Source organism: Coregonus clupeaformis, chromosome 10, assembly GCF_020615455.1.
Source record: "Coregonus clupeaformis isolate EN_2021a chromosome 10, ASM2061545v1, whole genome shotgun sequence".
Classification (NCBI taxonomy): Eukaryota; Metazoa; Chordata; class Actinopteri; order Salmoniformes; family Salmonidae; genus Coregonus; species Coregonus clupeaformis.
In genome coordinates, this window is record NC_059201.1 from 49,665,208 (window position 1) to 49,688,953 (window position 23,746).

Sequence of the window (23,746 nt, forward strand, 5' to 3'; positions counted from 1 at the left end):
TGAGTAGAACGTCATTAGATACAGTCTCAAATATTTTGTTATCTTTTTTGATACAGGAAATTTGTTTAAAGAGAATATGGAGTAGAACGTCATTATATATAGGATTTCGTTTCTCCCCGTCTCTGGTCCACACTCCAGTAAAGTAGGTGGCTGTAATGCACCATAACGTTGGATGCCAACCACCGATAAACCCCACTGAAGTAGAAGACTGCATTAGGTGATTTTCAGGGGGCGATGGTGGTCACGTGCTGGTTTCAACTTCCTGTTTACCACTTGTTCCTTGAGACAGTTCACGGATTTCAACACTTGCAGTCGTGTGATTTTGATCAAGAACAACAAATACGCATTTGAATCCCTGCAGCTACGGAATTCATCGTTTTGGAAACGTTCATATTTTTTGTCATCTTTGCGGAGAGGAAATGAAGATGTGACATTGAGGAAACGTGACTAGGCCGGGAGTCCTTGAGATTTCCTGAGTCAGGCGCCCGGACTAAATGTTTGGAGCTCGGAGTATTCCTCTGTCAACAAACGGCTCAACACTAAACATACGCGTGATGAGGGCAAGGACTACAAACCAGTCAGCTGGATGATTGTCTGCATTACATTTTAAAAGCTAACTTTTGGTAATGTGGTGGATTAAAGTTTGAACGTGGATACTTTCTCAAATTAGCTAACTAGATAGCTAACGTTAGTCAACAAATCCACCACAGGCTTAGTTAGCCACGTTAGATACAGCCAGCTTGCCTGGCCAGTTTTGCCTGGAAGGCTTAACTAGTCTGCTGGCTGGTTAACACGTCCTTGTTTATAGAGGGTACCAACCCGGCGCTGCCCTGCATTCGGGGAGAATACCCGGCTCCGGCCCCTTCAAGCGGGCAGTCAGAAAGAAACTGGCTGGGAAGGGATGGCCTGGTGGATCTTCCCGTTCCCAATGTGCTGCGGTGTTTGAGGGCGGACGAGTTCGGATAGAACCCACGGTGGGTCGCGGCACGATGACGGCTGCATCCCCGTCCGTGTCTGGGAGCCTAACGGCCTCCGGACTAACGTTATCAGGCAGAAAGAGCGAGGAAATAGCGGATTTGATAGATTTGTTTTCGAAGACACAGTACAGAGCGAAAGAAGTCTCCGGACGGGTAAGTTAGAGGTCCTCAACATGCATATTTTTGTATTACCATGATTTCTGCATGTCATATAATAGCCAGAGATGGTGTACCATTAGCTCTCGATTATGACTCTCCGTTCCATTGCATTACCCATAAGTCATTTGACGAAGGCGTCTTCTGTAGGAGGGAGTTTTGTTAAGATCCCTGACGCTCGGTCTGAACATTAACATGTATCGCTTGCTGTAACGGTTTTGGAAGCATAAGGACCTTATGTTTCATATCAGCAAGAAATACTTTTAAAATAACCAAATATTAAATTGATACACACCTTGATAGGGTTAGGGTCAGTGTTCCCACACAGGCCTTAAGTATTCATACCCCTTGACTTATTCCACATTTTGTTGTGTTACAGCCTTAATTCAAAATGGATTACATATTTTAAACAATGTCTCACCCATCTACACTCAATACCCCAAAAGGACAAAGTGAAAACATGTTTTTAGAAATCTTTACATATGTATTCCCATCTCTGAGTCAATACATGTTAGAATCAGCTTTGGTAGCGATTACAGCTGTCAGTCTTTCTGGGTAAGTCTCTAAGAGCTTTGCACACCTGGATTGTACAACATTTGCCCATTATTCAAGCTCTGTCATTGGTTGTTGACCATTGCTAGACAACCATTTTCAAGTCTTGCCATAGGTTTTCAAGCAGATTTAAGTCTAAACTGTAACTTGGCCACTCAGGAATATTCCCTGTCTTCTTGGTAAGCAACTCCAGTGTATGTTTGGCCTTGTATTTTAGGATATTGTCCTGCTGAAAGATGAATTCATCTCCCAGTGTCTGGTGGAAAGCAGACAGAACCAGGTTTTCCTATAGGATTTTGCCTGTGCTTAGCTCCATTCCGTTTATTTCCCCCAGTCCTTACTGATTTCAAGCATACCCATAACATGATGCAGCCACCACTATGCTTGAAAATATGGAGAGTGGTAATCAGTAATGTGTTGAATTGGATTTGCTCCAAACATAACACTTTGTATTCAGGACAAAAGGTTAATTGTATTGCCACATTTTTTGCAGTATTACTTTAGTGCCTTGTTGCAAACAGGATCCATGTTTTGCAATATTTTTTAAAATTCTGTACAGGCTTCCTTCTTTTCACTCTGTCAATTAGGTTATTATTGTGGAGTAACTACAATGTTGTTGATCCATCTTCAGTTTTCTCCTATCACAGCCATTAAACTATGTAACTGTTTTATAGTCACCATTGGCCTCATGGTGAAATCCCTGAGCGGTTTCCTTCCTCTCCAGCAACTGAGTTAGGAAAGACGTCTGTATCTTTGTAGTGACTGGGTGTATTGATACACCATCCAAAGTGGAATTAATAATAACTTCACCATGCTCAAAGGGATATTCACTGTCTGCTTTTTAAAAATGTTTACCCATCTATTAATAGGTGCCCTTCTTTGCGATGCATTGGAAAACCGCCCTGGTCTTTGTGGTTGAATCTGTGTTTGAAATTCACTGCTCGACTGAGGGATCTTACAGATAATTGTATGTGTGGGGTACAGAGATGAGGTAGTCCATCAAACAACCTGTTAAACACTATTATTGCACACAGAGTGAGTCCATTAGGGCTGTCCCCGACCCCAAAAAATATTGATAGACCGAAAGTTGTCTGTTCTTTCGACCAGTCGATTGGTCTAAATTTTAAGTGTATTTTTCCATATATAGACACACCCTATATATGCATTGAGCTTGTCTGATGCGTTAAGTGCACTGTTTGAAGAAATAGGACACAAATGACTCAAGAGGGAGCCAGAGATCAAGATAACCAGAAGAAAAAAGCCTTAACCTGACCTGACCATCCTCCTCCCGCTCGTACTGGCTTTCACAGATTCTGCCTTTACTCTCCAGAAGTTGCCAGTAATAGGCTACACGAGGAGCCGGCAACCTTTCTCATGTGGAATGCCAATTTATCTTATCATTTCTACCGATATGCGTGCCGGTTATGGTTTTCATATGCACATTTTTGTGGAACAGTTTCATTTCATTTATAATAACGTCTTCGTATCTTTAAATTATTGTCATGTGGTTAATCAAAATTCTATCTAAATGAAAATGATACAAACCTAAAAAGTAACTTGTAAAAATGGCAACTATTTAAAAATATCCTATAAAGCCTACAAATAAAAACATTGCAGCCTGCAGGTAGAAAATATCCTGATAAAAATAAATATCCTATAAATCACATTGGCTACACATGGCCTGTTTGCAATGAACTTGAAACATTAGATCAACTATTCACTTTTGTCTGGCCCAAAGCGCGCAATAGGAAACTTGCAACATTGTATAAAATATTCTGGGCCCTCAGTTTCCCATGCCAGTGAGCTCTGGACAGACAAAACTGTAGGCTATTTACGCAAAGGATAAGAAGTAATCAGGTAGGCTTGTTTTATGACGTTTCCACTGGATCATAGCATGACATTTTTCCCTTTCACGCTGAGTGGTTATCGAAAGGGTGAGAGCTGGAAATACTTTTCAAATGCATTGAGGAACTATTGTCATGTAAAAACAGACTTCATTTTCTTGCTGTTTGAGGGGAAGAAAATGTTACTTTGAGAAGCTCCACAGCTCATTAGTGGTGGTGCGTTAAGCCAATCAGAAATACTATCAGATCCCCAAATTTCAAATTTGATTCGGTCTTATGTAGCAAAATTTGAAATTGTGTTTTTTACTTTGGATAAAAGTGCTACAAAATCAGTGCTACAAAATCGTATATCATACACTTCAGTTGAGGAACAATGGGAAAGTAATTCTCCTTTGAAAATTGATGAACTTGTATCCCCACTTTTGAGAAAATGTTCCTTGAATGTTTTGGTACACCTACTGGAGAGCTCGTTCACACCCTCGTAAGTCTTAGCCCCACCCATCTCTTTACAATAAGGAAAAACTCCAGGTAAAAATACACTTTATCTAGTCCTTGGCCTATATCCTAATCTGACTTTGAAAGTGTCCAGATAAAAATATTTTATAATTATTAGATGCTTACACAGACACTTGTCTAAATATATGGGTCATGTGAATGAAATGCTTTATGCTATAACCACCCACCAGCCACATCTAGCTAAGTGGATGGGTCACATGTTCATGAAATACAATAGATGGCCGTAATCACCCCTAGACACACCTGGCTAACTTGATGGGTCATGTAATCATTCTCTTGCGAAGTGAAGTCTTTTGTTTAGACATGTAGCTAGCTAGCTAAACAATGAACCATAATCGCAACCCATAGCTACAGTACAAACGGATTGTCATAGCTAGGCACTATGCATGAAATGCTGGAGTATGAATCTGCAGGTAGCTATAGCTAGCTAGCTAACATTAGGCCATAACTAGCAATGCAAATGGTTTTCTGAGAAACTAATAGTATTACTACACAGATCATACACGGTTATGATATTTTTCGCTAGCTAGCTAACAGTATGCTTGCAACTTGCAATGAAAACGACTTTCTGACAAAATTAGAAACGTATAATATCTGAAAATGTAGCTAGACTCTTACCTGTATAAATGGATGAATGCTTCACGGCAGCGTGCCTTTTCAATTTGGTTTGTAGCTAGCTACAGCTTGTTTGGCCCTTTGTTGTGTCAAGTCACTCCAGTTCACACTGACCTTGTGCAGAAAAATAGTCCATCACTTTTTCCCAATGATCTTTGTCGATAATGCCTGCTAAATTCTAGGGCAGCAATGTTGTTGAGAGCAGTAGGAACACTTTTGCAGATCTCTATGGCTAACGTTATACCTTTCAAAAAAGCAGCGGTAGCAAGGATTATCTACACATACTGAGCAGCTCATGTTATAGACAGAAGCGTGCTACGTGGCAGACAAATCCAAATTCATCTCTCGGCATGTCCAGCCCATCCATTATCTCAGCCAATCATGGCTAGCGGGAAGCATCCTGTCTTTTTCCGTGGCTAAACAAACTAGGCTCATAAATTAACAATTTTATTAATATATACAGATGGAATACAAGTTTAAGGCACATGAAAGTTCACATGTTCCAGAAGGCATTTCTGCCAAAAAACGCATTTGGATAAAAATTAAAATAAAACTTACATATGCCTCTCCTGTGAAGTAGTGACTTGTGACATATGCCTAGCTTCTTGAAACGGGTCACATTTATATGCCTACGTTTGCGCGCAGGCCAGGTAGCCTGTAGGCCTACTTCTATGCATAATCAGGTGCGCATCCTTACTCAACATTGACAGGAGCGCTCCAAACAAAAGACAATTACTAAATTGACAAAACTTGTAAATGGAATTAAATACACCAAAACTCGTTTCTCATAGGTTGTGCGCTCAGCAAACAACGTGTCCACTCCGACAATGAGAACAGTAAAAGACTGGAAGAATAATTGAATGCATTAACAGAAATTATCGTAACCAAACAAAGATTGTATATTAGAAATTATAGGAATTAACGGTAAATGTACAACTGGTGATATATGTAATGGGGAATTGATAGACACTAACAATCAAACACAAACAATTCACACAATGAAGTTATGAAACGATGAATGTGCATAAATTGGCGGGAGAGAGCGCATTCTGGAGCGAGACATGCATTGTGCATCTTAGCCACACTCCCCTTCTTCTTGGACTGTGCCATCCCCCGCGGCCCCCGCAATGGATTAGTTTGATGAGATGGCGCGAATAAAACGGGTGTCTCTGCTCAACAACAACAAAAAACTTGGTCGACAAACAGCCTATCGACCAAAGAATCGACCAGTCGACTAATTGGAGTTAGCCCTAGACTCCATACAAGTTATTATGTGACTTGTTAAGTACATTTTTACTCCTGAACTGATTTGGGCTTGACATAACAAAGGGGTTGAATACTTATTGACTCGAGATATTTAAGCTTTTCATTTATAATTAATAAGAAAATTATTGCGGTATTGGGTGTAGGCCAGTAACCAAAAATTTCAATTTAATCCATTTTAAATTCCATCTGTAACACAACGAAATGTGTAAAAAACCAAGGGGTGTGAATACTTTCTGAAGGCATTGTGTGTCCATGTTACAGCGCTTGTTTACGGAATAGCATTCCATGAGATAAGCTAGACCTATACATTGTTGGTTTACAAAGTCTCCTTTGGCAACATAGACATAGGCTATACAATGAAGTAATGGGTATGGGGTAATGATAGGACAGTAAGCTTATCGGTTCATATTCTTAAAGAAATGTGGTATATTTCATAAGTCATTAGGTGAAATGACCAAACGAGCAGTGGGAATTCTAAAAAATTGCTCTTTTTTAATGTATGCAGTTTCTTATTAATGTCACTCCAATCTTGACAGACACCATGGGGGATGGAAATAAAATGTTGGACATGGCACAAAAAACATGCATAGACTTTTCCTTGGTTGTGTCCACATGATTTAGATACACGTCCTGTTTTTCCATATTTGCCGGGGGTAAATGTGACTAACAGACTAACAATAACCCCTTTGGTATATTTGTGCCTTACAGGTCGAGACGATAGAGAAGCGTTGCTTGGAACTCTTCGGCCGAGACTACAAGTACAGCGTCATCCACAACACCAACGGGGAGGTGTGTGGCCACTACCCACAGCATATAGTCTTCCTGGAATGTGAAAGCACTGAGCTCCGTAAAGACAGGTACCTAGCCTACTACCTACGTTACCTTAACAAGGTCATCACTGAGGCTGTGTCAGAAAATATTAGGCCTGCTAGACGTCCAATCCTTGCTTCTTCCGTACTTGTTTCTTCAACTCCTCTCAAAGCTCATTGGAGGAGGAGGTCGAAGGGAGGGACCATGGATCCTTTTTGAAAACAATGGAGGAAGCAAGCACTTAGTAACTAATTACATTGTTGTTTATTTGTGCCTACTGTAGTCCACGGCACATATTCACACAGTCTCTCAGAGTAAGAGTGCTGATCTAAGCCCCTAGGATCAGGTCCCCCTGTCCATATAGCCCAATCAATTCATGATGATCTAAAAAGCAAAGCTGATCCTAGATCAGTCCTTCTACTCTGAGATGCTTTGTGAATATGGGCCCTGACCTGTTATTGGACAAAAAAAACGAAATGGGTTTAATGTAGTCCAGTCCACATCTTCTTGAGTCATGACACAGAGGGGGTTTAAAGTTATATGCCCATTTTCATGTCTGAGGTCGCATATATTGTGTGAATCAACAGCAAACATTTATGGGGATGTTCTATTTTGGAACGTGTTTGGAAATAGAATATGTACTTTTGACCTATGACCAGAGCAGCGCAACACTAATAAGATCCACACAGTGAAGAAGATGTCTCAACGTTCCAAAATGTGCTCGTCAGGCTAGATAACATGTTTATGGGGAGAATGCCCTCCCTTCAGACATTATGTTTCCGGATGTGTGTCTGTGCCCTGCTCCGTAGTTTCCCTCTACGCAAATTCACAATTCGGGGAAAACACACTCAATCATTCATAAAAACACCCGTAACGTTTTTGCCCAACCGGGATAGTTGAGTGGCTTCACTGCAAGTGGATTGTGTTTTTAAAATGTAAAGAAATAATAGGAATTCGATGCCATTTAGGAATCTATATCTTGAGTTGTAACATCCTTGTCCTCCATTCACCCACCCCTAAACTGCTCCAGGGGCACTGCCTGCACTGTTTACTGTTCTAATTATGATGATAACGAGTTCATAGTAGCAATAAGGCACCTCTGGGTTTGTGGTATATGGCCAATATACCACAGCTAAGGGCTGTATCCGTTGCTATATTGAGGAGCATGATCCATATATTGCTTTGTTATAATAGAGCCATGAAGGTACATTGCTGATCTATATATGATGATCCATATATTGCTGGTGTGTCCCCAGGTTTGAGAGCACAGTCCAGATCACCAAGCTGCAGGACCTGGTGAACCGCAGTAAGATGGCCCGCTGCCGAGGGAGGTTCGTCTGCCCAGTCATCCTCTACAACGGCAAAGTACAATTTTGATATATTTATTTATATGTTTATATATTTTTCTATGTCTCACCTTCATTTCACCAGGAAGTTAGTCCCTTTTGAGGTCAAGAAACCTCGGCCCGGTTTGAAAACTTTTTCAAATGCACCCCTTTTCCCTCCATTTCTTGATGTAATCACTGATCTGATAAGACAGAATTAGTGAAATCAATGCAGTGGAATGCTTGCCAACACTAGCCTAATCCTGTCATGTCAGATCAGTGATTACTTCAAGGAAGGAAGGATGCATTTTAAGAGTAATTGAAAAGGACCCTCAAGTCAGCTCTAGCCGGCTAGGCACATTCCACATTCCTTTCTGAGATCGCTTCCATTTTTAAAACTGTAATTTATAGTTAATAGCTTTTTAATGCAATACTTTCAGGCAGTAATTTAGATAGTATTTAAACTCTGTCTTTACTTCACTTATTTTAACAGCTAGGCCTGTTACTGCTTTGTTATTACGACCGAGTTTGTCCTTTGTAATTAAGGAGGGGAAAAAGCTTCTTGAAACTTTGCCTTTCTAGTTTGGAACTGTTTTAGCCTGGGCTGCTGTGTGGTCCCTTTCTGTTTGTCATCTGTTCACAACGTTTAAATATGGCCTCTCTCTTTGATTTTCTGCAAATCTTTGAATACCTGTCGGGCATTGTTTTAAATACTTCCTGCCTTTTGAGCAAGGAAGTGAACATGTCAAAAACAATAATAAGAGAGACTTGGTTGACTGGTTTGTCGACTATTGAGATGAGGAGTATGTGTGTGTGTCTAATACTTATCCTGTGTTGTCTTCCATTGCAGCATATTTGTCGGTCGTCCACTCTGGCAGGCTGGGGGGAGCTATACGGACGCACCGGCTACAACTACATCTTCTCCGGTGAGACTGACAAAAAAAGTAATTTTTTAGCAAGGGAATCTAGTTCAGGGCCATATTCACAAAGCGTCTCAGAGTAGGTCTAGGATCCGTTTTCCCCTTTTGATTATATTTAATAAGATTACATGGACACGGGAACCTGATCCTAGATCAGCACTCTTCGGGGGGATTTGGGGAGGGCGGATGGATGGGGAGGTTTTGGGGTGGACTGTGGGGGGTCTTGGATAGTTTAGCGGCTTCACTGCAAGTGGATTGTGTTTTTAAAATGCGATTAAAAATAGGGAATAGGGGGCCTCCCGAGTGGCGCAGCGGTCTAAGGCACTGCATCGCAGTGCTAGAGGCGTCACTACAGACCCGGGTTCGATCCCAGACCCATGAGGTGGCGCACAATTGGCCCAACGTCGTCCGTGTTAGGGGAGGGTTTGGCCGGCCGGGATGTCCTTGTCCCATCGCGCTCTAGTGACTCCTTGTGGCGGGCCGGGCGCCAGTTGTACGGCGTTTCCTCCGACACATTGGCGCGGCTGGCTTCCGGGTTAAGCGAGCAGTGTGTCAAGAAGCAGTGCGGCTTGGCAGGGTCGTGTTTCGGAGGACGCGTGGCTTTCGACCTTCACCTCTCCCGAGTCTGTACGGGAGTTGCAGCGACGGGACGACTGAAACTACCAATTAGATATCACGAAATTGGGGAGAGAAAGGGGTAAAAGTACAGAAATATATACATTTGGGGAATAGGATGTCATTTAGGACTCAGTCTACATCCTGAGTTGTAACATCGTCGTCCTCCTCCCCTGCTCCAGGGGGTGCTGCCTGCACTGCGGTTGACCCTGTACTGCTGGCTTCCAGCCTCTCTTATATTGCTTTCACATAGAATTTATGTTATTTTGCCTGTTAAAAAAATTGGGCAATGTTTATATGATCCCCTTACAAACAGGCCCATTTTTACCACATTCTTGCCTGCATATGCCTTTTATACCTCCCGTGCGCATGCCGGCATGCCGGTGACGAGTGGTAGATGTGGATGGGCGTCTATTTGAATAAATCCTTTGAATATACACCAAAATTAAATCCATTATTCATTCGTTCAGGCCGGTCCTAAGAAACATTATGACTAATAAAAGAATAGAATAGCATATTTTAATTACATCCTAATTCATTATTTCATTAAACAGACAAAACATACCTGTCCCAATCACAGTCAACACATATATACAGTATATTATAGTAAGAATATAATGGAATATAACAGAATAAAATACTAATAATATTTTCCCCACACAACTGGTGTCACATTAACGTGTGGAGCCGCTGTCATATAAAAAAAAGTGATATTTTTAAACAGAGCCAAAGCCCGTGTTTAAAAAAAATCAAAGTTTCATCTCTTTCCTACCTTCACTCCACTTTGTTAGGGAGCAGGCGTAGGGTGTTAAATTGGGAGTCTCGTGTTCAAATTTCACAACCTCCGCTGGCTTTTGGAGTTGCCTATACCCAATCGAGCAAAACAACAGGCCTACACTTGATTTAGGCTACATTATTGCATGCTAAATGTTTCTGATCTGTGATAGATGAGCCATACCACCTCCATGTATTTATTTGCCCAGCCAGAAACCAATTAACCAAATAGCCTATACAGATGGAGAGTCAGTGAAACAAAATCACATTGATTGAGACAAATCAGTGAAGCCACAGGCTTTTGGTCGAAGTAGGCCTAGGCTAGGCTACTAAGCGACTGCAAGTGAAGAGCAAAATAATCCACTCGTTAAACTACATATAACATGCTGGCAAAAGGTTGTAATAAATGAGTCAGCTAGACAAAATGATCATTAGCAGCACTCCCCTCATCTTAGCTAACATTTCCCCAGCGTAATTGTAGCCTATCCAATATCCAAACGGAGATTCAGTGAAAACAAATTGATCAAGATGAGTCCCCACGTGTGTCTCAAAGCAACACGATGGCTCTGTCCCAATCAAAATGGTACTCACATTATCGTCTAGTTGACCACATTCGCCATCAGTGCATGCTTAGTGGTGGGCTATCCGAAGAGATGGGCGAAGTGATATGCCTCGCAAAGTTTAGCCAGGAGGACGGTTAACGGGCGGGCGCTGCCTAGCAACCATCAAGAGTTTAAGAGCGTAATGCCTGCGAATTGATCTGTCACACCTCTGAAACTCTGGAATGATGAACTCTATTCCACGATCAAACATCGCTGCTATATTTCCACTTGCAATGGCTGTCGTCGATTCCCTAAGACAGTTTTTATGCATTTGGCTTAGTTTGGTATTTGATAGTCATATTGTGTTTTGTCAGTAGTGCAGTAGGGCCCCATTTTCATTCTGAAATAGGTCTAAAACACCTTACAAACCCTCCAATTCAACTCATATAAGAAAAGTATCACTTTCTGAAGTGTGTCCTCATTGATGCATCTCTCGTTCTCTCATTCCCTCTCCCTCCCTTTCTTTCTCTCATTCGTTTCTCACTCTCCCTCTAGGGGGTACTGATGACACGTGGGGGGCAGAGTCCGAGCCAGAGGTTCCAGAGGACGACAGTGCGAGGTTGGTGTCTTTTCACATGAGATGATATGATCCCATGACGTGTGTGTGCGTTTGTTTTCCTTGCCTGATCGAATGCTCAAAATGCCCCATACATCTTTGTGGTTATTTGATGACGTCTTAAACCTTCTTTGCACTCTTTCTCTTTCTCTCCATCCCATCTGTCTCTCGTCTCTACAGGAACGGGGACTCTCAGCTCTTTGACAAAGTGCGGGGTCTGGACATCAAGCTGCTGCGCTACCTCTCTGTACGCTACATCTGTGACCTCATGGTGGAGAACAAGAAGGTCAAGTTTGGCCTTAAGTAAGTCTCAGCTCACAGCCAGGACTCTTCATTTATTCACCTCCCATACACACACACACACAGAGGGGTCTGTTCTGGGTCATTGGCTCCTGTTCATGTTGGCCTTTTGGTAACTTTATGTTATGTAATAGAAAGTGTACACTTGTTTGGACGTTGACCTTTGCATGTGTGGAGGTGTCTTTATTTATGTAATGTTAATGTGTGTGAGTGCATGGCATGTGTGTCTGTGTGTTCACATACTTGCTATGGTTCGCCGGGTGTGCAGCTGTGTGCACATGCGTCACTGACCGTTAAGTCAGGAATCATGTCACGTGTACACACCGGGGGGAAAGAATGTACAGTACGGGTTTCGTCACTCACTGAATATTTCTCTTTCTCTTCTCCCCTCTTCTGTTCTATTTGGTCTTCCCCTCTCTTCTCGTCTGTCCAGTGTCACCTCGTCTGAGAAGGTGGATAAGGCCCAACGCTATGCAGACTTCACCCTGCTCTCTGTGCCTTACCCAGGTAAAGACAACTCTTTCAACCCCAACCTACGTTTACATTCCAGTTCTTTGTTAAAATATTCTCTTTTTTATTAGGAAAACAGGTTTCAACAGTCTTGATAAATACATCTAGTGTTACATAGATGACAGTAACTATGCCTTACAATGCATTTCTTCATCTTATTAATATACATTCTTCCCCAGAGAGATGGCTACAGACCTGGGATCAAATACTATTTGCAATAATTTGTAATACTTAAGCTGGGGTTGATTGAGTTTGACTGCTGCTATGGGTGATGCAAACCCCCAGATGGGTGGTGCAAACTCCTCCGATCTGGCACACCAGGCAGGCTAAAATACTACAAGTATTTGAAAGATTTCAAACAGTATTTGAACCCAGGACTGGATAGCTAGAGGACCTGTACTTTTCTCAATGCATACAGTTCTATCGTGACACATGACCCCTCTCTCTGTGCTTCTAGGGTGTGAGTTCTTTAAGGACTACAAAGACAGAGACTACACCGCTGAGGGACTAGTATTCAACTGGAATCAGGTATGCCAATTCATGTCTCCTACATAGAAATATAATTAATAGAAGGCATAAAAGCCACTAAAAAATGAGGCAATTTAACTGCACCCTCACACCCATTCTAGTCATTCTATTCCTATGGTCTTCTGATCTCAGGTTGAGATGTATCATCTGCTCATCAGGGTTCAATTCTTGGGCCGACTCTTTTCTCCGTGTATATCAATGATGTCGCTCTTGCTGCTGGTGACTCTCAGATCCACCTCTACGCAGACGACACCATTTTGTATACATCTGGCCCTTCATTGGACACTGTGTTAACAAACCTCCAAACGAGCTTCAATGCCATACAACACTCCTTCAGTAGCCTCCAACTGCTCTTAAACACTAGTAAAACTAAATGCATGCTCTTCAATCGAACGCTGCTGGCACCCGCCCAACCGACTAGAATCACTACTCTCGACGGGTTTGACCTAGAGTATGTGGACAACTACAAATACCTAGGTGTCTGTTTAGACTGTAAACTCTCCTTCCAGACTCACATTAAGAATCTCCAATCCAAAGTTAAATCTAGAATCGGCTTCCTATTTCGCAACAAAGCCTCCTTCACTCATGCTGCCAAACATGCCCTCGTAAAACTGACTATCCTACCGATCCTTGACTTCGGCGATGTCATTTACAAAATAGCCTCCAACACTCTACTCAGCAAATTGGATGTAGTCTATCACAGTGCCATCCGTTTTGTCACCAAAGCCCCATATACTACCCACCACTGTGACCTGTACGCTCTTGTTGGCTGGTCCTCACTACATATTCGTCGCCAATCCCACTGGCTCCAGGCCATCTATAAATCACTGCTAGGCAAATCCCTGCCTTATCTTAGTTCATTGGTCACCATAGCAACACCCACCCATAGTATGCGCTCCAGCAGGTATATCTCACTGGTCATCCCCAAAGCCAACACCTCCTTTGGCCGTCATTCCTTCCAGTTCTCTGCAGCCAATGACTGGAACGAATTGCAAAAATCTCTGAAGCTGGAGACTTATCTCCCTCACTAACTTTAAGCATCAGTTGTCAGAGCAGCTTACCAATCACTGCACCTGTACACAGCCCATCTGAAATTAGCCCACCCAACTACCTCATCCCCATGTTATTATTTATTTTGCTAATTTGCACCCCAGTATCTCTATTTGCACATCATCTCTTGCACATCTATCACTCCAGTGTTAATACTAATTGTAATTATTTTGCACTATAGCCTATTTATTGCCTTACCTCCATAACTTGCTACATTTGCACACACTGTATATATATTTTCTGTTGTATTTTTGACTTTATGTTTTGTTTTACCCCATATGTAACTCTGTGTTGTTGTTTTTATCGCACTGCTTTGCTTTATCTTGGCCAGGTCGCAGTTGTAAATGAGAACTTGTTCTCAACTGGCCTACCTGGTTAAATAAAGTTGAAAAAAATAAAAAATAGTCCAGGTGAATGATTCTCAGATTTCTAAACATACCATTTTTATTGTTGACAGGATTTTGTGGATGCGCCTTTGACAATCCCTGCGTGCTTTACCAAGAACTTGAATATAGACTGGAGTGAATATCAGGTTTGTCTTTTTTCTTCTTCTGAGTATTTCCTCAGTTTTGTTGAACAGATAGGGAGAAAAGGACAGAGGCAGTGGCCCTAACCGCTAGACCACCCAGGCCACCATATCAGGTATGTCTTACTTTCCAATTTAGACATCTACTGTATACAATATGGGCGGCAGGTAGCTTAGTGGTTAAGAGCGTTGTGCCAGTAACCAAAAGGTCGCTGGTTCTAATCCCCGAGCCGACTAGGTGAAAAATCTGTCGATGTGCCCTTGAGCAAGGCACTTAACCCTAATTGCTCCTGTAAGTCGCTCTGGATAAGAGCGTCTGCTAAATGATTAAAATGTAAAATGTACTACTTCAGTGAAACGTGATTCAGATTATTCCACGGTATTACTGGTGTCACAGTGACCTCTGTAGATTCGACGTGGAACTGCATGGTTGCCGACCATTCATTTCTCATGTAGTCTCGACGTTCTCTAAGACAGGTGTTGTCAAACCTCTCCTCAGGGACCCCCAGCCATTTCATGTATTTGAACTATTCCAGAGGTAGCACACCTGATTCAGCTTGTCAACTAATTATCACGCCCTTGATTAGGTAACTCAAGTGAGCTAGTTCAGGGCTACAACAAAATTGTGACTAGTTTGGGGGTCCCTGAGGAGAGGTTAGAAAACCACTGCTGTAAGACATAGTTTGTGTTTTCATGCATATTTTAGGTTATAAGAGATGTAGTCACCATACCAGGGCCACGTTCACTAGGCAAACGTTGCAGATAGAAATGTCACGAATAGAGCTTACGTGATTCATTATTCCATATGACAGAGAGGCATGTTTGTTCTATATAATACATATTTCTCTCTGAACGTTAGTGCACTGCTGAATGCGCCCCCTGGTGAAAACGTGTTGAAAGTCCTCGTGTTCTTCTCTGTCCTTTTGTTTCAGTCTTGGGACCTGGTCCATCAGACCCAGAACTACCTGAAGCTGTTGCTTCACATCATCAACAACGACGGTCAGTATGTGTGTTTGTGCGTGTTGGTTAATGCTCCTTGGGGGCTGTAACCAATTTCTCCTTTCTGTCAGGGAGGAAAATGAACATAGAAAAAGAGTGGTTAAGTCATATCTCATATGGTCGTCTAGTGAGGGTCCCTGAGATGCTTATGTTGCCATTGTGTTGTTTAAATCCTCATCACTAACTAGTCTCTATAAAAACCTGGTTCAATCCTTTGTTTCTCAAGTGTTGGTGATTTGGTTGTCTGATTTTAATCAGGCTGTAATACACAATTAATTGCTATATACAGCCTTTGAAATTACTCTACTGGTTGTCTGTGCGGTTTGTCTTTCAGCCGCTCAAAATTTGAGACAAAATATCCACAGGAAGGTATTGTTTACCTGACTTTTAAGAGAGACAGTAGGTATATGGTTCTGTCGGCTTGTATTTCCGGGGTGTATTTTCAATCTACTGAAGCACAATATGTAAACCATAGCCGAGCCGCCCAAGCCTAACCGAACCACAGAACCAACGTTGCCTCGCAATCAGCTTGCTGTGGCAAGCCTAATGTCTCAGTAAAAAGTCAGGTAAACAATAATTTCCTGTGGATATTTTGTCTCAAATTTCAAGCGGCTGAAAGACAAACCGCACAGACAACCAGTAGAGTAATTTCAAATGTCATTTTATTCAACATTCTAGCTTGTAAAGAACATTTACCTGATTTTGCACTCCCAATGTTTCAGGCTGTATATACCAATTAATTATGTATGACAGCCTGATTAATCAGTGATTTGGTTGTAATTCGATTTGCCCCTGTAGATGAGAGCGGTCTCCTGGTGCACTGCATATCCGGTTGGGACCGGACGCCTCTTTTCGTGTCCCTCCTGCGGCTCTCGCTGTGGGCAGTAAGTGTTCTCTCTCTCTCTCATCTCTCACTTTCATTCCTATCCCCCTGTTTTATCTCTCTCGGTCTCTCTCTCTCTCTCTTTACACACACTCCTCCACCACCCAGGTATCAGTTTAGTAATTACATTCCAAAGGCACTTCTTCTAAATTAATTTTTCAGTAATCCCACAATGAATTAATCTGCTTTCACCCCCGATGTCCCTCCCATTTATCTCTTAACACGCAAATCGAATTAAGATTAAAGACACACCACCTAACACTAGAAAAGCCAGTTGAAATTGAGCTCATCACTTCAATTTTAAGTTATTTGGCAATGGTAAGGGTTTTAGAAACCTCAGAATCTGCTCTTTCTGATGTAGGAGGATTTGAAAAAGTCCCTCTACCGATTGTCTGTGTGGTTTGTTCTTCAGCCGCTTGACATTTTTGACAAAATATCCACAGGAAAGTATTGTTTGCCTGACTTTTTAGAGAGCTGGTAGGTACAGTGGGGGAAAAAAGTATTTAGTCAGCCACCAATTGTGCAAGTTCTCCCACTTAAAAAGATGAGAGAGACCTGTAATTTTCATCATAGGTACACGTCAACTATGACAGACAAATTGTGAAAAATTTTCCCAGAAAAACACATTGTAGGATTTTTAATGAATTTATTTGCAAATTATGGTGGAAAATAAGTATTTGGTCAATAACAAAAGTTTCTCAATACTTTGTTATATACCCTTTGTTGGCAATGACACAGGTCAAACGTTTTCTGTAAGTCTTCACAAGGTTTTCACACACTGTTGCTGGTATTTTGGCCCATTCCTCCATGCAGATCTCCTCTAGGGCAGTGATGTTTTGGGGCTGTCGCTGGGCAACACGGACTTTCAACTCCCTCCAAATATTTTCTATGGGGTTGAGATCTGGAGACTGGCTAGGCCACTCCAGGACCTTGAAATGCTTCTTACGAAGCCACTCCTTCGTTGCCCGGGCGGAGTGTTTGGGATCATTGTCATGCTGAAAGACCCAGCCACGTTTCATCTTCAATGCCCTTGCTGATGGAAGGAGGTTTTCACTCAAAATCTCACGATACATGGCCCCATTCATTCTTTCCTTTACACGGATCAGTCGTCCTGGTCCCTTTGCAGAAAAACAGCCCCAAAGCATAATGTTTCCACCCCCATGCTTCACAGTAGGTATGGTGTTCTTTGGATGCAACTCAGCATTCTTTGTCCTCCAAACACGACGAGTTGAGTTTTTACCAAAATGTTCTATTTTGGTTTCATCTGACCATATGACATTCTTCCAATCCTCTTCTGGATCATCCAAATGCACTCTAGCAAACTTCAGACGGGCCTGGACATGTCTGTCACTGCAGGATTTGAGTCCCTGGCGGCGTAGTGTGTTACTGATGGTAGGCTTTGTTACTTTGGTCCCAGCTCTCTGCAGGTCATTCACTAGGTCCCCCTGTGTGGTTCTGGGATTTTTGCTCACCGTTCTTGTGATCATTTTGACCCCACGGGGTGAGATCTTGCGTGGAGCCCCAGATCAAGGGATATTATCAGTGGTCTTGTATGTCTTCCATTTCCTAATAATTGCTCCCACAGTTGATTTCTTCAAACCAAGCTGCTTACCTATTGCAGATTCAGTCTTCCCAGCCTGGTGCAGGTCTACAATTTTGTTTCTGGTGTCCTTTGACAGCTCTTTGGTCTTGGCCATAGTGGAGTTTGGAGTGTGACTGTTTGAGGTTGTGGACAGGTGTCTTTTATACTGATAACAAGTTCAAACAGGTGCCATTAATACAGGTAACGAGTGGAGGACAGAGGAGCCTCTTAAAGAAGAAGTTACAGGTCTGTGAGAGCCAGAAATCTTGCTTGTTTGTAGGTGACCAAAAACTTATTTTCCACCATAATTTGAAAATAAAATCATTAAAAATCCTACAATGTGATTTTCTGGATTTTTTTTCTCAATTTGTCTGTCATAGTTGACGTGTACCTATGATGAAAATTACAGGCCTCTCTCATCTTTTTAAGTGAGAGAACTTGCACAATTGGTGGCTGACTAAATACTTTTTTCCCCACTGTATATGGTTCTGTGGGCTTGTATTTCCGGTGTGTATTTTCAATCTACTGACGCACACGACGTAAACTTTTGCTTAATATGTAAACAATAGCTGCCCGAGCGTAACTGAACCACAAAACAAATGTTCCCTCACAATCAGCAGGCAGTGGCAAATTTACAGAAATCAAAACGTCTTACCTGCATGTGACTGTAGGAGGATTTGAAAAGTCCCTTGTTGACACTCCGGGATAAAAATGACATGCCCTCTTAAAAATGACATGCCCTCTTAAAATGACATGCCCTCTTAAAAATGACATGTCCTCTTAAAAATGACATGTCCTCTTAAAATTAGGGTTACGTGCTTTGCTCAAGGGCACATAGACAGATTTTTCACCTTGTTGGCTTGGGTATTCGAACCAGCGACCCTTCGGTTACTGGCCCAGCTCTCTAACCGCTAGGCTACCTGCTGCCCTCAAATACTTTGAGCGTTTGCTTTTGCTTGCCCAATGTGTCAGGTGGGCGGGTTTTTCAGTTATGGGATTGTTCCATTGTTTCCCTTAAAATGCAAGCTCAATTGAGCCCAGCTTAAGTATTTGAAATCATTTCAAATAGTATTTCAACTCAGTATTTTTTTGCCTGTACTCACAGCTTGACAAATTTCACTGTACATATATCAAGCATGGGATATGTTTCAAACAGAATAACAAATGTAACATTGGCAGAGGATAGAGGCTAGCTCGTATGTGAGTTCTCGGAATCCAGTGCCAATAACAGTGCCTATGCTGCCATGTGTCGCCTTTCGGGGCTAATTTGCGTGGAGTGTTTTAATGACATGTTGAAATTCTTTCATGTATTTTTTAATAGGATGGTGCCGTCCACGCCAGCCTGGAGCCGGCTGAAATCCTCTATCTGACAATCGCCTACGACTGGTTCCTCTTTGGGTAAGGATTCACACTCCACTCACATCACCCCCATTACTCCCCAGTAATACTGAGGGGTGCGTTCACAACAGCAATCGAGGACTGTCTGGGAGTGGTCTGAGTGGGGAGGGGAAAACTGAAACGTGTCCAGACCCAGATGTGTTTGAGATGCATAATTGAGGAAAGAGCCTTGTAGGAAGGAAGACTGAGGAGAGGGGAGAGCGGGCCAAGTGAAGTACCCTGGCTCTTTCTCAATTCATCTTTCCTCGATTGCTCGCCTTCTCTCGCCTTCTCTCTCCTCGCACCTTCTCAAAACACAATATACAGTAGTTGAGGAGGAGGTGAGGAAATGTGATACAAGGAATTGACGAATTGAGATGGAGCCCTCGAGTCTCTCTCTCTCTCTCTCTCTCTCTCTCTCTCTCTCTCTCTCTCTCTCTCTCTCTCTCTCTCTCTCTCTCTCTCTCTCTCTCTCTCTCTCTCTCTCTCTCTCTCTCTCTCTCTCTCTCTCTCTCTCTCTCTCTCTCTCTCTCTCTCTCTCTCTCTCTCTCTCTCTCTCTCTCTCTCTCTCTCTCTCTCTCTCTCTCTCTCTCTCTCTCTCTCTCTCTCTCTCTCTCTCTCTCTCTCTCTCTCTCTCTCTCTCTCTCTCTCTCTCGGCTTTCCTTCATAATTACCACTGTGCATCGCTCCAAGGTTTAACTCATCAAACAGAGTAAAAAATAAAGAACCCACCCTGCCCAATAGAGTAATTATTCCCGGCCAAACTTCTGTGGCTACGGCCAGGGAAGAGGGATGAACTGGGAGTCACACACACACTGAACCTCTGCCTTTTAATAATATCCGTAATAATTGGGCATTTTTACCAGCTATCAGTATTATGATGCGGCGGTATGCATTGATTTGTGTAATCTTTCAGTATGGCTTAAACTCCCATTGAGAGTTTGTTCATTTGTTGTTTCACCTTTAAATGTAAAAGCAAACCTAATGGTCCATTCAGGTTCTAAGCTGGAGGTAAGAGATAAAATGAGTGACGATGGGTCAGTTGGTTATTGGTATACTTTTATTTTGTAAACTACAAGGTCTAAAATTTCCCCTATTTGTGCTTTGCGGTCTTCTTGACTTTTGATCTTGAGTCGTGAGATTTATACTGTTTGATTGAACAAGTATATAAATTGGAAAGTAAGACTTGCACACCTACATTGTAACCATTGTACCAGGTAACACCAGGTGCATGGAGAGAACTGTATGCTGAATAGAAAGGAACAAACATTGAGAAAGTATTAAAGGCCCAGTGCAGTCAAAGATGTGATTGTCCTGTGTTTGATATATATTTCCACACTATGAGGTTGGAAGACTGTACAATTGTGAAAATTATGATAATGCCCTTTTTAGTTTAAGAGCTGTGTGAAAAGACCGCCTGAAATTTCAGCCTGTTTTGGTGGGGTGGAGTTTTGGCCTGCATGATGACATCACCAGGCGGTAAATTAGTTAATAGACCAAGAAGAAAGAGTTCCAAACCTCTCTGCCAATTGCTAATTTTCAGTTTTCCCCTCCCCACTCAGACCACTCCCAGACAGTCCTAGCTAAATTCTTACTTGAGAAATTGCTATTAGCTAAGAAGCTATTTTATTTTCTTATATATATATTTTTTTTAATTGAAAACCGTCAAAGTAAGGTACTTAATTGATACCCAGAAATGTTTTGTTATTGAGATAAAAACGGCTGCGTTGGACATTTAAATAGGTTGGTTGGTGTTGGAGGCTAATAATCATATGTAATAAAGTGTTCTTTGATTTGTTTAATGGATTCGGTGATCATACTCGTTGATCTGGTTTATGTGTCTCTTCTACAGTCATATGCTGCCTGATCGCCTCACCAAAGGAGAGGAGGTCAGTGGTACTCTAACACAATACCAACGCCATGACTTCTGTGTGTGTGTGGAATATTCAAACATTGATTATTACTTTTCATTTTAGTTAATATGGTTATTGCCCTCAAGAAAGTTCTAGCACTGTTGCCATCTTCTTGAATTCGTTTTAGGAATTTACTACACCTATGTAGATATAATGGCTTGTAAAGATAAGAGTAACATGTTGTCTGATTTATTTCTGAAACTGATATCCAATTCTCAACTAAAGTGAGTTGTTTGGGGTGTTTTTGAAAACTAGGGGCCAGCATTTTGTCATGTATTTAATTTCCATATATATTTTTTTACACCTCTAAGACTAAACTTCATCTTTTATTCCTCCCGGCAGATTTTCTTTTTTTGCTTCAATTTTTTGAAGCACATTGTCTCAGAGAAGTTCTCTGCCATGAAGAAACAGAGGTGAGTGAAATGTCATGAAACAACGGAGATGATTTGAAATGTAAAAGCACTTTTATAAAACATTGTGCGCCCCCAAAATGGCACCCTATTCCCAATATAGTGCACTACTTTTGACCACAGCCCTATAGGCCGTGGTCAAAAGCAGTGGACTATATAGGAAATAGGGTGCCATTTGGGCCTTACACTCACCGTGCTATGCCCTTCAGCCACTCTTTAAAAAAATGTTTCAACTGTAGAGTTATAAGCGTACAGCCGCTCAGGGCAATAACACTGTTCTTTCATGGTCGAAAACCGACTGTGACCAAACAGTGTTTTTTTCCCCATTTCTGTATTATTTGATCTCTCTTTCTTTTTGAGCAGTGTGTCGGTCTCTCTCTTCTTCCTGTCTTTCTGTGTATTATTACATCATCCCTTTCGCTTCCACAGGAGGAAAAACTCTCATTTCAAAGACACTGATTTCACAGTGGATGACCTCTGCCAGTTGAGTAAGTTGCTCCCTGGAGACATTCGCTACACTTAACCTTATAATATTTGATATGACATCACAGTACCTACATGTACATGAAAGCCTATGGGAAGTATATTTTGCTCATTAAACAAACCTACACGTGATCGACTAATTAGTATAGCTACTAATGAGGACGTATGGCACAGTAAGGATAGCTTTACATAGTTCATTATTAAGTATATGTTACATGAGGATAGAGTTGTATTTCATACATTGTGAGTGCAGTGGTGGTATGTTAAGACCAAAAAAAAAAAAACACACCCTGTAAGAGTTCCTGTTGTTCGCTACAGTTCTGATGTAGGCGTTTCATGTAAGTGTATGTGATACATTGCACTCATGATAAGTTGTGAAGAAACTTTTGAAAAGCTGCAAATAGCGGCATATGCCCTTTTTATGAATTCCCTCTGTGCGCTACACTTCTGATGTAACGTGATGTGCTGTTATGTCTGTTATGCACAACGCTTTGAACACATAAGCCTAAATGGGCATGGATATTGTCTATATACTGTATCTGGCAAAAGGCTTATTATAGGCTATTGTTTGCCTAAAGCTAAGAATTTGTGTGGTTTCATGAAATACGAAATTGATTATGACCTGCTCATCTCCTCCCGTTGACCACATCCTCCCTCAGCAAAAGCAATGATGTTCCCTCTTGACTATCGCTCCATCTGTTGGAGGGTTAAAACACTCAACTTTCAACTTTGGCTGAAAATTGTAATCCAGACCTACTCTATCATACAGCTGTTGTATTTGATTCTTGTTTGTTTTGCTTTTTCAAGCGGTTTGAGATTATTTTTGTAATAGAAGGGCTATAGAAGTTTAATAAATAATAATAAGTAATATCATACATGCATATAAACCAACAATAGGCAACATTCCAGGCAAAATTGAACAATAAGGCAACCGAACTTCCATCATGTTTTTAATGAATCTGTGGCCTATAATTGTCCTCAAATCTCTCCTCTGTGATTGGTCGAAGGGCCTGTCCGCTAACCAATGTCTCCCGTGTGATTGGTGCAGAGTCCAGGGAGTCCAGGGGCAGCGTGACCAGTTTGAGCAGTGACTTCTCTCTGATCACGGAGGACGCGGGCGGAGCCTCCAGCCTCACCAACGAGGCCGTGGACCTGTTCTCCGGCCAGTATCTGGGAGCCTCCAGCTGGTGAGTCCTCGCCTTTTCTCTGGAAATCAGTGTGACCCGGCCAAAGCATTTCCTTTCATTTTTGTATACATCCCTTCTGTATCAGGGATGTCACATGGACGTGTATTCCTTTAAAGGGCGACTGCAGTTCCTGATTTGGCCTCGTTTTAGATTGGTTCGTTAAAAAATGCTAGCGGCCATGACTGAATTCAAACTTGAGTTGGTTTCAAGGTGTGGTTTGATGTGAGGGTCTCTTGTGTGTGTTCGTAGGTGGGAAGAGTTAGCCAAATTATTTAGCCAATTAGCTTCAGCCAGCTGGTGTGCGACCGGGGCAAAGTTGGTTTGACTTTGGATAGCCTATTTCCGGGGCTAGTTAGGGACCGTCAATAAATTAGACAATGTAAATTAGACGTTATTTTCATGTTGCACACCTTTTTAGTTTTCTCATTAAATGCTTTCAATATGACATTTCTACAATTTATAGTTGGTTT

The 23,746-nt window shown here is 41.9% G+C and overlaps 1 protein-coding gene across 3 annotated transcripts in view; it reads left to right on the forward strand.

Moving 5' to 3' along the window:
- Window positions 1-226: 226 nt before the first annotated feature.
- The window catches only part of LOC121566622 (myotubularin-related protein 14-like), a 34,946-nt gene continuing 11,426 nt past the window's right edge, over window positions 227-23,746 (forward strand). For 2 of the 3 annotated variants that reach the window (XM_045223074.1, XM_045223076.1), the window contains exons 1-16: window positions 227-1,130; window positions 6,635-6,783; window positions 7,993-8,101; window positions 8,912-9,005; window positions 11,468-11,531; window positions 11,709-11,831; window positions 12,262-12,335; window positions 12,796-12,866; window positions 14,374-14,448; window positions 15,375-15,441; window positions 16,240-16,325; window positions 19,228-19,304; window positions 21,136-21,172; window positions 21,539-21,609; window positions 22,036-22,094; window positions 23,138-23,276. In XM_045223074.1, coding sequence (XP_045079009.1) covers window positions 990-1,130; window positions 6,635-6,783; window positions 7,993-8,101; window positions 8,912-9,005; window positions 11,468-11,531; window positions 11,709-11,831; window positions 12,262-12,335; window positions 12,796-12,866; window positions 14,374-14,448; window positions 15,375-15,441; window positions 16,240-16,325; window positions 19,228-19,304; window positions 21,136-21,172; window positions 21,539-21,609; window positions 22,036-22,094; window positions 23,138-23,276 — 1,436 coding nt within the window. In that variant the 5' untranslated portion in view covers window positions 227-989. The remainder of the gene's footprint in view (window positions 1,131-6,634; window positions 6,784-7,992; window positions 8,102-8,911; window positions 9,006-11,467; window positions 11,532-11,708; window positions 11,832-12,261; window positions 12,336-12,795; window positions 12,867-14,373; window positions 14,449-15,374; window positions 15,442-16,239; window positions 16,326-19,227; window positions 19,305-21,135; window positions 21,173-21,538; window positions 21,610-22,035; window positions 22,095-23,137; window positions 23,277-23,746) is intronic. The other variant, XM_045223075.1, reaches the window with a different exon arrangement.